Source organism: Nothoprocta perdicaria, unplaced genomic scaffold, assembly GCF_003342845.1.
Source record: "Nothoprocta perdicaria isolate Ctin4 unplaced genomic scaffold, notPer1 scaffold_319, whole genome shotgun sequence".
In the NCBI taxonomy this organism is placed as follows: Eukaryota; Metazoa; Chordata; class Aves; order Tinamiformes; family Tinamidae; genus Nothoprocta; species Nothoprocta perdicaria.
In genome coordinates this window covers 162680-177854 of record NW_020455554.1, presented here as the reverse complement: position 1 = coordinate 177854, position 15175 = coordinate 162680, and the positions used below count along the sequence as shown (strand labels likewise).

General features: G+C 45.8%; 1 protein-coding gene across 1 annotated transcript in view; it reads left to right on the top strand.

Moving 5' to 3' along the window:
• The window catches only part of IFT140 (intraflagellar transport 140), a 59825-nt gene extending 44686 nt beyond the window's left edge, over positions 1 to 15139 (top strand). The window contains exons 18-29 of the mRNA XM_026042965.1: positions 6518 to 6695; positions 9170 to 9360; positions 10387 to 10482; positions 10832 to 10964; positions 11055 to 11198; positions 11612 to 11740; positions 11938 to 12120; positions 12649 to 12855; positions 13061 to 13273; positions 13359 to 13525; positions 13899 to 14040; positions 14805 to 15139. Coding sequence (XP_025898750.1) covers positions 6518 to 6695; positions 9170 to 9360; positions 10387 to 10482; positions 10832 to 10964; positions 11055 to 11198; positions 11612 to 11740; positions 11938 to 12120; positions 12649 to 12855; positions 13061 to 13273; positions 13359 to 13525; positions 13899 to 14040; positions 14805 to 15008 — 1987 coding nt within the window. The 3' untranslated portion in view covers positions 15009 to 15139. The remainder of the gene's footprint in view (positions 1 to 6517; positions 6696 to 9169; positions 9361 to 10386; positions 10483 to 10831; positions 10965 to 11054; positions 11199 to 11611; positions 11741 to 11937; positions 12121 to 12648; positions 12856 to 13060; positions 13274 to 13358; positions 13526 to 13898; positions 14041 to 14804) is intronic.
• Positions 15140 to 15175: the final 36 nt, after the last annotated feature.

The window sequence follows — 15175 nt, the reverse complement described above, 5'->3', positions numbered from 1 at the left end:
ACAGGAGGCCGCAGCCCCTGCAAGGGGAGCGTGCGGGGCTGCCAGGCCCTGGCCCTGCTCCTGGCGCGGCGCCGGCTCGTGGCCCGCAGCCCCTGGGAGCGCCGTGTGAACACGGGAGCCCCTAGGAACAGCTTGGTCTGGTGCCTCTTCTCGAAGCTGATTAATGCCTGCAGTCACAAGCGGGCACAGAATTAACTGCCACACGGGCGGCCAGCTCTGACAGGTCTCAGCCTACGCAAACTACAAGGAAAGCCGTTGTAGGAGGGACTGAAAAAGGGTTGTTGTGTTTCCCAGTGTAACTGGAAAAGGAAGCACCCTCGAGCGTTGGTGTTTCCAGAGGGCCCTTGCTGAGAGGCTGCTTCTCAGAATCACGTTGCAAGCAATTGCTGCTGCGAGGCGGCGCAGCAGCCGCCTCAGGGCCGTGCAGCTGCAGCGGGTGCTGCGCCGCAAGGCTCTGCGCCCACCTGGGGCTGCAGGATTCCTCCTGCCCCGCTGCCCCAGCCTGGGCTGCAGCGGGTTTCCCCTCCCTAGACTGATCCTGGCAGAAGTCTTTAGACTGGAAAATTGCACCGTAAATGAACGCAGTTGAAAAAATAACACATAGCGTTAAATATGGCGTGGTAAAATGAAGGTGGGACAACACCTACCTTCTTGTCAACAGCCTGCAGAGGGAGCACTGAGAAGTTGGGTTAGAGTAGCCGCTTCCCTGCGCTCAGCCCTAGTGGGGTGTGCGGGATGAGCAAGTATTCGTGTCAATATAGCTAATAAATTTTAAAAAATATTAAATTATTTATAAGTAGTTTTATCATGGCAGTTAAGTTATATATGCAACAGATCCCTGTTGACTCGGTATACACAGAGAAGCTGTCTAGAATTTATCTTGAATGAATATTTGAATGATACAACTCTGTATGTGTTTTTCATCTGTCAGAATCTACAAATCTGGTTAAAAAATGACTGTTCCTCTATAGACTCAGTTCATTTTTATTCCATTAACAAATTAAGCTTTAAGTGCTTTGAACATTATCGTACTTTCACAGCAGTGAAAGTTTGGTTTCTTTTTTTACTTTCCCATCTAAGTGATCGTATTTCCATAATTTTTGAAAGTTGTAATATAAATAATAATTCTTCAAAGAATTTTTTTAACCAGAATGACTATATTTTAAAATAACCACCAATAACCCATGAGTTATAAAAATTAAGCCTGTGATTCAACAGCAGGGCAGATGATGAACATTTACAGGAGGGCTTTACCTTAGAGGTAAATCTCTGCTATCCTATAGTACATTTGTTTTGCTCTTCTTTGACTTCTGACATTTATTGAAATCTGAGAATATGTTTTCAGAAGGGCACAAGGTGCTTTTCCTGTTGCACATGTGAAAATAAGGCAATCGTATTTTGCAAATGCTGAATGAAATGAGTCTAACTCTTTAAACCTCAGCCACAGCAGTTCTTCTTTCCACAGGAGTTACTGGGCTGTATATAGTTGTTCTACCTCGTTTCTGAATTAGTTTGACTTCAAAAAGAAGGCACGTTTCTCACCAGCAGTGCAAGGCTGCGAGTCTCGAGCGGTCCAGCTTTTCTAACCATTATGGCATGAGCTTGGAATTTGAGATGGGAAATTCTGTGCATTACCTATGCAAACTCATGCGGGTCAATGAGTTTGCATTTACGGCAGCTTTGCCAGAGGCAAAAATATCTCTTCCTCCCTGCCCAGTTGCTTTGCTCGTGGCCTCAGGTGGGCGAGGAGCTGCAGGTGGGAGCTGATGTGGGTGAAATGAATGGATCAGTTCACTGCCAGGCAAAACATACGTAGGTGGTGACCCTGGCTCTCATGACAGCATTAGCTTTAGATCAGATCAGTTTAGACCTAAGGTTTTGGGTTAGCAGATCCTCCCTGAAACAGCTGCATCATTTTAAGTCCGTGTTATCCTGTCACTGGAGGGGACCACTTCGTCACTGCTGATTTGCAACGTTGGGTTTTTGTGATGATGGGAGCTTTAATCCTTGTTCCCTGCTTATAGGGGAGGAAGGACAGCAGCACTTGACACGTCACCCACCCAAGGAATAGGTCAGCATGGAAAGCATCTGAGGAGCAAGGCAAGGCAGCAAGAATGGGTATTGTCTGCAGTAATTCAGCAATTCAAGCCTTCTTTCCCATTGCAATTTTCTGCTGGATGATCTTGTTTTAAATTAACCATTCACACATAATAAACTCTGCAAGATCACAGTAGTTGTTACTTTTCCTTAGGAAGCAGACCCTGTCTTGTCCCATCTTTTTCCTTGGCACAAGGCAGACGGGAGTAGCAGGTGGAGGAGAGGGACGGGTCCAGTCGTGGTTTACGTTCGAGTGCACATCCACTGCTTTCCAGATCTCCTGAGATTTCCTTGAATTTCTGAATTTCTTCATACTATTCATTATCGCCTTGAGCTCTATTGCAGTTAATATATTTTCACTTGAACCAGTCCTAGGAAGACCCATTCGCTGGGGACGTGGCCCTCCTCATGTTGACAATACCGCTGTGACTCTTGTCTCTTGCTGACATGGGGCAAACTATTTTGTGTATTTGTGCAGATTGTGGCAGGAAAATCTATCCAGTTCTATGCATTACATTACTGTTTCATATCATAATGCATCCTGAATACTATATCTCATAGTAATATTTGCCTTTCCACTATGAGTTAGGCTTTTAAATGAGAATACTTAGTATCCTGTTTGCTGAAGTGGGACCCATGCGGGAAAGCAGGATTCTGTTTTCTACTGCTCATCAAGAAATGGAATGGGAATATGTGATTTTTTCATTAAATAGAGGACAAGAGATTTTGTAAATGGCTGCTTCAGCTGTAGAGGCATTTAGCATTTGCAAATAGGTCTCCATTTACTGGATTTATTTTTTTTTTTTAAACTTGGAGCTAATGAGAATTGTCTAGTAATAGAAGGTGTATGAATAGCAGTGAAATCAGACTCTCAGATGTTACAAATACAGTTACACTGAAAAGAAAAACAAATCCTCAGGGGTCAGAAATATAGGAAGAAAAACAAATTCCATCCTCTACGTGATTCTACCTGTGTCCAGGCTTAGGAGGCATCAGCGTTTGCCTTGGTATGTGTAACTCTTGATGGGGTCTGCAGCTCAGGGCGTCAGGCCTCCCATGTGTCAGCAGATACCTGTGTGATCGGTGGTGCCTGCTCATACGTGGAGGCGCCTCGTGCCGAGGCCTCCTTGCGTCGAAGGAGGGCGCGTTGCTGCGGCCCCGGGGCCTGGACCACCTCTGCTCTTGGTTAAGTTTTCAGCTTGGGCTGATGAAGTGCAGCTGCGGGCTGCCTGTCCAGAGAGTGAGGAGAACTAGGGGGTTGGGAAGAACAGGAAATTCTCGGAGCTGGGGGGAGGGTAAAGCATGACTTGGGATGTTATATGGGATAGTGAGGCTGCGTCTGGAGTGGAGAAGTCGCTGCCTTTTATGGGTGCAAGGACAGATTCATCGTTCTTGCTGCGCTAACAACTGACAGGAGATGAAACCAGGTTCTTGGTTCTTGACCCGACCTGCCCAACTTGCTGCGTTACTTTATGCTCTTGTTGGTGTTGGCTGCTGCCTGAGGTGCCGTCCCTGGCGGTTCCTGATGGGCAGAAGGCTCCGTGCAGCCGCGCTTCCTCCGCGGTGCTGGCGGTGACACCCCGATGGCTGAAGAACACAGCGGAGAGACCGGGCCACTGCGGGACAAGGCTGCTGTTTTGGCGCACAGAGAAACACTGGAGCCTTTTGGATCTTCCTTGGATCGTTGTGTTTGCCGAGCACAGATGTGCTCCGTGGCCCCTTGCAGTTTCGGTGCGATGCGGTGGGTGCCGGTGTCCAGCCTGGGCTCCTGCTTTGCGCACGCCAGTTGCATCTCCCTTGGCTAGCGAGACCACCTCAGTTCTGTACTGGGGGTTGTCTCTGTAAAGCACCTTGGTTCTCTAGCATTTCGTGTGGTGATGTTACTCCGGTGTCTTCCTTAATTTAAAATGAGTATAATAGATCTTTTTAAAGTATATAAATATCAAGTACACTTACAAATATTTTAATAAATACATGGTAGTCTTTATATGTCTTAGAAGACAGTCTTTGAAAGCAAACAGCATGTTACTGTGTGCAAAATACTTGAAATTTTTCTTACCAGTTGTGGGCTGAAAAGGGCTGGGCTCTGAGAGCAGAGATGCAAAAGCCCTTCAGCTCCGTTGGGTCTGGAGCGGAGGAGGAAGAGGTGGGATGAGGGAGCTCCAATTCTTCTGAACAGGTGAGAGGGACCTCCTGTGACAGCAGCTCCTTCTGGGTTCGGAACTTGGCAGGAGCTGTGGCCTAAAATGAGAGCAGAAATCTGCCAGTAGATGATAAGTAGCATCTTCTAAGCTCTCCCAAGTCTCTGCATGCTGGTAACTTTTAGCTTTGTGTTTTAAAATATATTGTTTGGCTCAATTCCTTTCAAAAGTTTCCAGCCCCTGTAGCATAAACAAGATTTCTCTTCCCCTTGTCTCTGAGGCCCTGAGCTCCCCTCTCTTTGCGTCAAGGGAACTGCAAGCTGTCGAGGCTCTTAAGAATTAAGATTTTGATCTCCTTTAAGAAATTTGCTGCGTGTCAGCTTGACAAAACACGGCACAGGCTCGTGTTTAGCCCGAGCGAAATAGCTATGGGCAGCTTCTGCTGGCACGCTGCAGACTCCAGAAAATAGATTTCTGTTGCTTACATTTCTCTGTTAATGAAGCACAGCTATGTGCGCACGCACATCTTTTTTAAAACTTGACATCTTTTGCTGATGACAGAATTTACTCTCTTTATCAAAGCCAGATATGGTAGCGACATCTAACGTGACCAAAATGCTCTTTAAATGTGTTTTTTTTCCAGCTATTTCCAGTTGCAGATACGGTTAATGGTTTGAATAAAAGAAAGACTAATTCAAAACTTTTGAAAGGTAGGAAGGTCACATCTTCTGCTGATGTGAATCAGCACTTCTGTATTGAACGGAGATCCATAGTCTCCCCCACAGGAAGACTGAAGTTTTGGGAAGGCCTCTCAGCATCAGAAATGGTCCTGCTTCCCTCTCCTCTTCATTCACAGTCAGGCAGTGACTTGGGAACATCAAAACAGAGCAAGAGGAGGACATGCTTGAACCAGAATCAATCTGGACATGCCCATATGTCCAGAAATTCAGTACAGCAGTCAACATGGACCTTAAAAAAAAAAAAAAAAAACCAAAAATACCTGAACTATATGAAATGTGTCCCCGATTTATTGCTTTCAATCTGATTTTGTGTTTTCCATATTGCTTGTCCTTCCTGAAGTGTCTATTTGAATACACAGCGACTTCTACCTGACATGGTTGTAGTGGCGCCAGGTCGCTGCAGATACCCGGAGCGCAGAGCAGGAGGGCAGAAGGAGCAGAAGGAGTGTTGCTCCGTCGCCCGTGTTTGACAGCACGTCGCCTCCGCCTGCTCCGCAGCTTCCCGGTTAGTCATTTTCCCCTGTTTGTGCGAGTCTTTCCCACAGCCACTGCGAAGAGAAAAACATTTTAATCATAGGAAAACGTGACTGTCAGGCCTCTGTAGACTGCAAGAGGAGCTGGGTGCAGGTGCTGGCCTGAAGTGTCGCCTTTCTCTTTTTTTGTGTGTTTTCTTTCTCTGATTTTATCACTTAGATGCTTGTTCTGTATTGCAGTGTTGTCTGAGGAGTGTAATCACATGCTGTGTTCCTCCAGGTAGCTGCAAGTGCTGCAAAAAAAAGGACACGTGGTTTTTAGTCATCAAATCTGCTGCATTTTACTCTGAAGAGCTTCAGGTGCAAATAGGATCCGTGTCGATCTTTGCTTGTCCCCATCAGCTCTGCTGTGGCCCTGCTGTGGGCAGTGCAGTGGTGGAGCTGCCCGGCTTCACTGCTTCCATCTCCGCAGGTGATTTTTGCAACATGAAGCATCCTGGGGAATTCCTACTTCGAACAGTGTGAGGCTTTTCTCTTTGTGCCATTTTTTCTATGCAAGTTTTCAACTGGAGCACAATAGTTTGCTGGGTTATTTCCTGCACATCATTCCCTGCTATAGGTGATAAACCCTTCATAGCTGCTCCAGATCTGAACTGCAGAAGACAGGCAGTCACAGGAAGACAATTTCAGTGTAAGTTTTCAACTATTTGCAAGGGTACCTTGCAAGGTTTCATAGTACCTTTTCAAATTCCCATTGGTTTATGTGTTGAATGATACAACAAGAAACGGTTGGTGGGTGCATGGTAAGTGTTCATCTATGTGCAAATGTAACTGCTTTTGTTTAGACATCGGAGTGAAACAAAAGCTCCTGCACTTCCTTAGGGCTATGGCCGTTGAACTCCAGGACTGTCCCTTGTTTGAGGGGCTTTTTTTCTGTTCTTCTGGTGCATTGTACGGCCTGCGTGCCCTGCCGTTCCCGTCATTCTTTGGGGATGACCTGCCTGGTATACACAAGTCCTGAAGGTGAATCTGTAACTCTTCCCCTCTTCTTTCTTGTTTTCCCTAGTGAGGCTGTCTGGGAGAACATGGCTCGCATGTGTGTGAAGACTCGGAGACTGGATGTTGCCAAAATCTGCCTTGGGAACATGGGTCATGCCAGAGGGGCCAAGGCGCTGAGGGAGGCCGAACAGGAACCCGAGCAGGAGGCCAGAGTGGCTGTGCTGGCCATTCAGCTGGGCATGCTGGTAAATCCTGTCAATCCTGCACATCCTGCAATATCCCCACACTTTAAATAGGAAATAGAAATGAAAATTGGCCATTTTTGAACAATCTGAGAAAGATGCAGAAACCCTGTTAGAGGCATGAAGCCTGTGACCTGTTATCTAAGAAATAATGACGAATGGTCCTGACCATTATTTTCTTGATGTTGAGTTTTTATATTATACAATTAGAGGGTCCCCTTCAACATTTTGTGATCCAGTGCTGCGCAATTACTGTGTCATACTGAGGAATATCTTACTCTGCAGTCAATGTCAGATTTCTCAAGGCTCATCACTCTTGTGAGCCCTTTTCTTCTTCCCTGGTGCCTAAATGAGAACGAGCAGGGCAGAATCCCATACCTGAGAGTATTGTGAATCATAGCAGCATAAGGTAAAGCAGATTATTTTTTCAGTCTTCTTAACTGCTCTGCAGAAAACATGTAGGAAGAACACTGCTGAATGAAGGAATCATCTGAAGAATGGTGTATATGCGAAACATGAAATGTGCAATCTTATCAAGTGTTTTTCTTGAGGTCTGACTCTTCCAAGCTTAATCAGCAGCACAGCCCAAGTTGCAGCTTCCTGCCCCAAGGGTGCTGGCATGGAGGTGGTTGGAAGTCAGATTTGCTGCCTCTGCTATCTTGGGCTTGACTGCTCCCCTCCACTCCCCCAAATTTCCATCCTGATTTTTCCCGAACTGCTACTGGTAACAAGTAGTGGAGCTTGACTGGCTTCTAGTGCAAAATCTGCCATTGAGCTGCTCTGCCACCTCCTCGCAGGCCAGTGCACTGGGTAAAACTGTCCCCTCTGCCTCTGCCTAGAGCCTTGCCTTGCAGTGAACACACACCAAACTGGAACTCATCTTTCTACCTGTCCTTTAGTCTGAATCCACTGCTTTTTGAGTACTGTATTTGATTTTTGTGGATTGAGAACAGACTGGAGCAGGCACAAATAATAAAAGCATGTATTTTGCTAAGTTAGCCTTTATTTGATATCTTCCTCAGTGATCTGTAAGAAAAAAATGAAGAGATTTCTGTTTTGGAAACAACAAAGGATGAACACATCCAGGCCAAACGGTCAGAGGGAGGGAGAAAGTGGGAAAGCAGAACAGATGAAATATCCCCCAGTTTATAGCAGGTTATAAATTAGGCACAAACTGGCAATGTGATTTGATGGTAAAACCAGCCAGATCTGTTTGGGGCTGCGTTTGCAGAGACATCACATCCTGGAGCTTTGGTGTGACAGATCTGCCCGTGCAGTTGTTGCAGCTGCCACTGGAATGTTGCCTTCAATCCTTAAGTACCTCATTACCATGAAAAATGTTGATTAACTGGAAGATGTTCAGAGAAAATCAGTGCAAATTGTTAAGCCCCGGCAAGATTTCATGAACAAGGAACCCTTTAAAATAGCCCAATGGTTAGCATTTGGCTTAAAGAGATATTTTGCAGACTACAGCTATTGTAGGAGTATAAATGCTAGAGCGGAAGAGGAATGATTCTGAACTAAAGTTAAGAAAAGGGAAGTCCAAACTAAATATTTGTAAAAGCTTCCTGATAGAGAAAATTATGAGGCTGAAAAGTGGTAGCATTCCTTCTCTTGGATATTAAAATCCACCTGGAGAGATGGAGGGGAAATCTAGTAAAACTAATGTTTTGTCACTTCTTTCCTTTCCTACAGTAATAGAATTGTAGTGTAGACATCTTCCATCCCTGATTTCTATGGTTTTTTGAATTCAAAACAATAAGACACAGAAACTATTTTTCTGTCTTGGACAGATAATCTGCATCCGCTAAATATAGTGCTCAGCTAGACAGCAGCTGGGTGGAGCAGGAAAAAGCTTCTTCCACACGAGAACCTCTCAATGTGTAAAAATATTCATTCTAAATTAGCTTGCCCAGCATGGGCAAAGCCATCCTGTTCTATTTCCCTCTGAAATTAATAGCGTTTATCCCCAGGAACGTCGGTCAATTGTCCAAGAGCAGAATTCCTACTTCTAAAGACCTCCTTGGAATTCACGGGCTTCCCCTGGCCCTTATTGTGTCCTTCTTGGCAGGACACCTACCAGCCAGGACCTCTGTGGGCGCCCAGATTGAGCCCTCGGGTGGGCAGCCCCACACGAACGTCTCTTGCCTTTCTGAAAACACTTTGACAGCCCGCTCGATGCTCAGCTGCTGATAGGTGCACTCGATAGTGCACAGTACATGCCAGGATCTAAGTGCTTTCCTTGTTTTCACATCAACATCCTGTTTCCCAGTGACGTGCTATTCCAGGCCATATGTATTTAGTTGGTTAACACCTCTCCTTCTTTCCCTTATCTGAGTTATTATTCTTTAGGTGCAATGCCATGTTCTGCACTAATAAATGCTCAGCAGCGTGGTGCCCGTTGTGAACCACTGCTTGGATGGGCGCTCCTGAGACCCCCGTGGAGCTGACGTTGTCTTCATGCCCTTTCCCTCCAGGAGGACGCGGAGCAGCTGTACATGTCTTGCCAACGCTACGACCTCCTGAACAAATTCTACCAAGCCTCAAACCAGTGGCAGAAAGCGATCGAGACAGCGGAGCGGCACGACCGGGTCCACCTCCGCACCACCTACTACAACTACGCCAAGCACCTGGAGGCCACTGGGGACCACGGCCTTGCGCTCACCCAGTAAGTGCCAGCCTCAGGTGCCATTGCATATACAGGGGATTTGGAGCCTGGGGAGACTAGAGGCAGGTTAAGGAGGATATCTGGTGAGGACTATTAATAATTAATTAAAGTCTTTTCCTGTTTCTAGTGCTTTCCATCTTGGAGAGTGAAAGCATTGTCACAATAAACTTCCTAATAAAACTAAGAGTCGGAAAGGTTAAGTGTCTTCTCAGAGGCCACTTACTGTAGTGGAACTCCAATAATATCTAATCCTGTACTTGTCTCTGTAAGACCACTGCCCTTTTCCTTCCTTTTCCATGACAAAACCATTCGTTATTTACTATTCCCAGACACAACTGGTATGGTAGAACTTAGTCTGATTTGAGTGCACGTTGCCTCCAGGCCTCTCCTGTGACGGATGGGTCCATGGAGAGGTTAGCAGAGCTGACTTTTCATGCGTGGTACTCATTGTAAATCTTGCTTTTTGCATGGTGATGTCTTCTGCTACCTAATAAGATCACTTCCATTCAAAAGCAAAGGCGAGTTCTGGTGTAATTAGATCTGTGAGCTGATCAGGTGTGGTGAGGAGTTGAGGACAGACTGGAGCAGGAGGTGGCTGCATAACTGCAGTCACCTCCCAGGAGCGGAAACGAGACTGAAACTGCACTGAATGGCAGCAGGACTAGGTGAGAGGAGGAAGGCAGAGCTTCTGCTACCCTTCCAGCCAGATTCAAAGCACTGAATAGCATCATGTCTGAGGATCTCACTTGGAGCGTCACCAGCACTTTGTGTGAAAGTATTCACAATGTAGCGATCATGTTGCCTCCACAATTCCAGGCGCCTTGCAGGAGCATCCTGCCTTTCATTTTTGATGGTGCTTTTGGTGGTGCAACTGGTCTTGAGGTGAACTGAATAATACAAATGAAGCGGTGTTGCCAGCATTGCTGCTCTGTAGCAGACAGACAAAACTAAATGCATTTACAAAGGAAGGGAGATGCTTCTCATAAGGTAGTCATTTCACATCTAGCATGGTCTTTTTCTGTGCAGTTACGAGAAGTCGGACACGCACCGGTTTGAGGTACCTCGAATGCTCTCCGAAGACTTGCAAGCCTTGGAGAACTACGTCAACAAGATGAAAGACAAGTTAGTGCTGTGGTCATTCCTTCTCCTCAGTGGGACTTTCAGGTCTGAAACACATTTTGTGAGGAGAGCAGGGAAGGAGCAATATGAATCCTCTCAGTTGCACGTTCAGCCCCAGCCTCATGCATTGTTATTCTGGCACAGCTTTCTAGGATACGCGCTGCATCTTACCTGAGAACTGCCACACTAGGTTACCTCTTCTGAAGTCCTTTTGAGTGCAAACCTGTGAATTTGGGTAAAGCTTGTCCACATTCCAAAAATGGATCTATTCTTAAAGTCAGCACCGCCAGAAGTGAGGAATCCATTGCTGTGGTAAATATTGCTACTGCACTTGATTTTGTTGCTTTTCTAGGAACCTCTGGAGATGGTGGGCACAGTACTTAGAGAGCCAGTCAGAAATGGAAGCTGCACTCAAATACTATGAACTGGCTCAGGACTATTTTTCCCTGGTGCGTGTGCACTGCTTCCAGGGCAACATTCAGAAGGTAGGGCAGCCTTGCACCCTTCTGCTTGCAGAAAATTCCTGTTCCTAGGAGGCATGTTGGCACAAAGTAAAGACATGGTTTTTCTTTCAGGCTGCTGAAATTGCGAATGTAACAGGGAATTGGGCTGCATCGTATCACTTGGCCCGTCAGTATGAGAGTCAGGATGAAATCAAGCAGGCTGTGCATTTCTACACCAGGGCCCAAGCATTTAACAACGCCATTCGCCTGTGTAAGGTATGGGAAGATGTATATTTATGTCGAAAAACAAAGCAGGGCTCTGTCTTTAGGTAGCACACAGAATAAAATGGTTACAATCAGTTTGTACCCATTTTCTTTTCCAAGTGGGAGACACTGCTTGCTCAATAAGCACAGCTGGTGAAGATGCTCCTGGATTCTCCCTACATCTTTTAATAAGCTGTGTCAGCAAAGGGATGCTTGTAACAAAGAGATTGTTTCCTTGTCATATATCTCGACAGAAAAATACCTCGAACAAATTATCAACTTTCCAAGTTATTTGGGTTGCAATAGATTTTAGATAGAAGATGGCTGCTGTGTGACAATATCAAGCTGGAGCCTGGATAGAATTGTGTATCTGTTTGCTGCTTACCTAGAGGCATACCTAGAGCCAAATCTTTGCTTTTGCATAGGAGAACAATTTAGATGATCAGCTGATGAACCTGGCTCTTCTGAGCTCTCCAGAAGACATGATAGAGGCAGCCTGCTACTATGAGGAAAAGACAGAGCAAATGGACAGAGCTGTCATGTTGTACCACAAGGTAAATGGCTCAGTAAAAATATCTGACTGGATGTTGAAGCAGTTTCTCCAGCAGAGGAGCATTAAATAAACTGTAGGTCTGACTGAGCGCTATTCATCACTCATAAACCTGGTGGGATCTTAATTCTGTATGGTATCCTATCCACTGGTTCTGTAGTTCTTCCTCTGCTCTTTAAAAAATCACCCTTACCTTTGCAGGCAGGCCACTTCTCCAAAGCACTGGAGCTTGCCTTTGCCACCCAGCAGTTCGGGGCCCTCCAGCTAATTGCTGAAGACCTGGATGAGAAGTCAGACCCGGCGCTGCTGGCCCGCTGCTCTGACTTCTTCATCGAGCATGGCCAGTATGAGAAGGCCATAGAGCTGCTGCTAACAGCCAGAAAGGTAGGTGCTTGCGTTGTGCTCTCTCCATACCTAGGGAAAGAAGAGCACAACAGGGGAGTACACACGCATTTCATGCGTGCACACACATTTCTCTTTGTTTATTAGCAGATATGCGATGTTTTTTTAAGCTTTAAAGTTTCCTCTCACGGTGATGATTCACACGGTGGTATCCGCTTGGCTCTAGAAAAAAATCCCTGACTTTGTGTCTGCTTTCTGCCCGAAAATCGTGAGACTTCATGCTGTTGGGCAAAAAAAAAAAAAAAAATCTTTCTAAACCATTTGGAGATGGATAAATTTTAATTAGATCAGTCAAAAATCAGTGACGACCCTCCTATCACAACATCAGTGTAGTCAAGGCTCTTTCTTCCTGTCTTCTCCCTTCTTCTGCTGTGCTGACAGCTGAGCCCTACCAAAATGCTGGGCACAAGAGCGTGCTCGCCTGTGTTAAATTCTGTTAGAATTTGTACCACTCTGCAGTCAATGCTTCTGCAGGTTTGCAGCAGCCCATTGCTTTCTCCCTTCCTTTAGTACCACGAGGCCCTGCAAGTTTGCCTGAAGCAGAATCTGACCATCACGGAGGAGATGGCTGAGAAGATGACAATTGCTAAGGACTCCGAGGACATCTCCGAGGAGTCGCGGAGGGAGCTGCTGGAGCAAGTTGCTGATTGCTGCATGAGGCAAGGCAACTACCACATGGCGACCAAGAAATACACCCAAGCAGGAAACAAGCTAAAGGTCAGTCTGGATGGGTAGAAGAAAAACCTGAAGAGGCTGAACAGCTTTATCTTTACAAGCTTTCTGCAATAAAAAAAAAGAGTATTTTGATAAGTAAGTCTTGGGACAGTCTTCATACAATAGAGTATCTGGAAAGGGGAGGATTCCTGGCCACCTGACTTTGCTTTTTCATTCACAATGGTATTTTTTGCCTTCCCACTGCCAGGCTATGAGAGCACTGCTGAAATCTGGAGACACAGAGAAAATTGTGTTTTTTGCTGGAGTCTCCAGACAGAGAGAGATTTATATCATGGCAGCCAACTACCTGCAGTCACTGGACTGGCGCAAGGACCCTGAGATTATGAAGAACATCATTAGTTTCTATACCAAAGGAAGGGCCCTCGATCTGTTGGCAGGCTTTTATGATGCTTGTGCTCAGGTACCTTCCCCTGCCCTGTAATTCTTCAAGGCATTTGGTTTGTCAGCTCTGAGAAGAGCGTCCCAGCTCATTTGTCTTCTTGTAGGTGGAAATTGATGAGTACCAGAACTATGAGAAAGCACAAGGAGCGCTGACAGAGGCATACAAGTGCCTTTCAAAAGCAAAAATGAGAAGCCCTCTGGAACAGGAAAGCAAAATAGCTCTTCTGCAAAGCAAGATGGCCCTGATCAAGCGATTCATCCATGCTCGGAGGTGATTTGTAATTCAGAACGTGTAGACTAATGATAACAGCAGCACCTAGGAGGAAAAGTTGCCTCACTTAGTACCCCAAGTTTAATAAATAGTGTGGAAAAGATTCATGTCTAAAAACTATTGTTAGATTTTTGTGGTAAGACAAGCATATGTGATTTTAAGTGTTGTTGACATTCAAGACCGAAAGGTGACTTTAAATACGAGTAATTCTGTTGATCTGTGAAAGTGTAGCTCTCTCCTCTGCACTAACGTGCCAGAAAGGTGCTTATGAAGCATACATGGTCCAGAAATTTTCCACGTGCTTCACATGAGAAGCTGAAGGCTCTCCCCAGCACCTCAAGACTGTGAATAATTTCACTTTGTCTCTTACTAGAATTCACTCTGAAGACCCCACAGAAGCAGTGAGACAGTGTGAGCAGCTCCTGGGGGAACAAGATCTCGACAGCACCATCCGTCGCGGGGATGTCCTGGGGTTTCTGGTTGAACATTATTTGCAAGTGGAAGATTTCCATACAGTAAGTTAATTCCTAGTACAGTCCAGAGAATTCTCCAGTCCAAAGGCCTGCACCTCATACACATCAGTGTAGCTTGGCATAGCACCCTTTGTAAAGAAACCCACGAGAGCTAAACTGTTTGGCAGGATAAGGAATACTTAAGGATGCATCACTGAATTAGTGTGTATTTTTAATTTCATGTCATTGGAGGGCAAAGCAAGCTCACAGGACATGGAGCGTAACAGAGTGGTTACTCCTTAAACTTTTTCTATTAATAGCAACGAGAACACAGAGGCCTGGGTGCATTTCTCAGCAATTACACTGTACTTGTTTGCCACCTGGCCAAAGAAGAAAAAAATAAATTTGTAAAATTGCAGGCATTTGAGGAAATGGTGAGTCACTTCACAGCAGGAAGTGCCACACACAAAGCGTTTGACTGAAACGTAACCTGCTGCTATTATGAACTTGGCCTCTGTGAAGCGCTAGATCCTCCAACCGTGCTGATTAACCTGACTTGTAGTGTGTGAAGGTTTAAGAAGTATTGCACATGCAGCATTTGATGCTGCTTCAGCTATCGGGAGAACATAGAGCTAGCACTCAAGAACCCTTTTCTTTCTTAAAAGACAAAGCTAGTATTGACACAAATCACTAAGAAAGGTCATTTTGTTGTCAGCAATGGCTCTAACTCCCGGCTCCCTCCCACCATGAGCTGGAGTCATCGGGCAGGCTGCTTTCCATCCTTTGGCTCCACACTCCTCACCAGGGATCTCTGTGCATTTCCTTAGGCTTACCGCTACCTGGAAGAGATGCGGAAGAGAATTCCAGGGGGGAACCCGACCTACTTTGTGCCTCAGCAGACCATCGAGGCCGTTCACCGAGGAGCCGGCGTCCCCTTGAGCCGAATCCTGGCGCCAGAGCAAACTGGGCACAGCAGCATGGAGACCAAGGAGGTGGAGGAAGAAGTGGCTGATGAACTGGAGGACCCCTGACACCTTGGACTCACCAGAGGCAAAACTGACTTCAACACTAGGTCCTATCTTCTCTCCTCAGGAGGGGTCATGTATCTATCAACTCGCTGCTGCAGGAGGTTTATTAGTTTCTTTGAAAGAAATGTATTTTTTTTCTCCTTGATGATTGTACAGCACCATTATATACT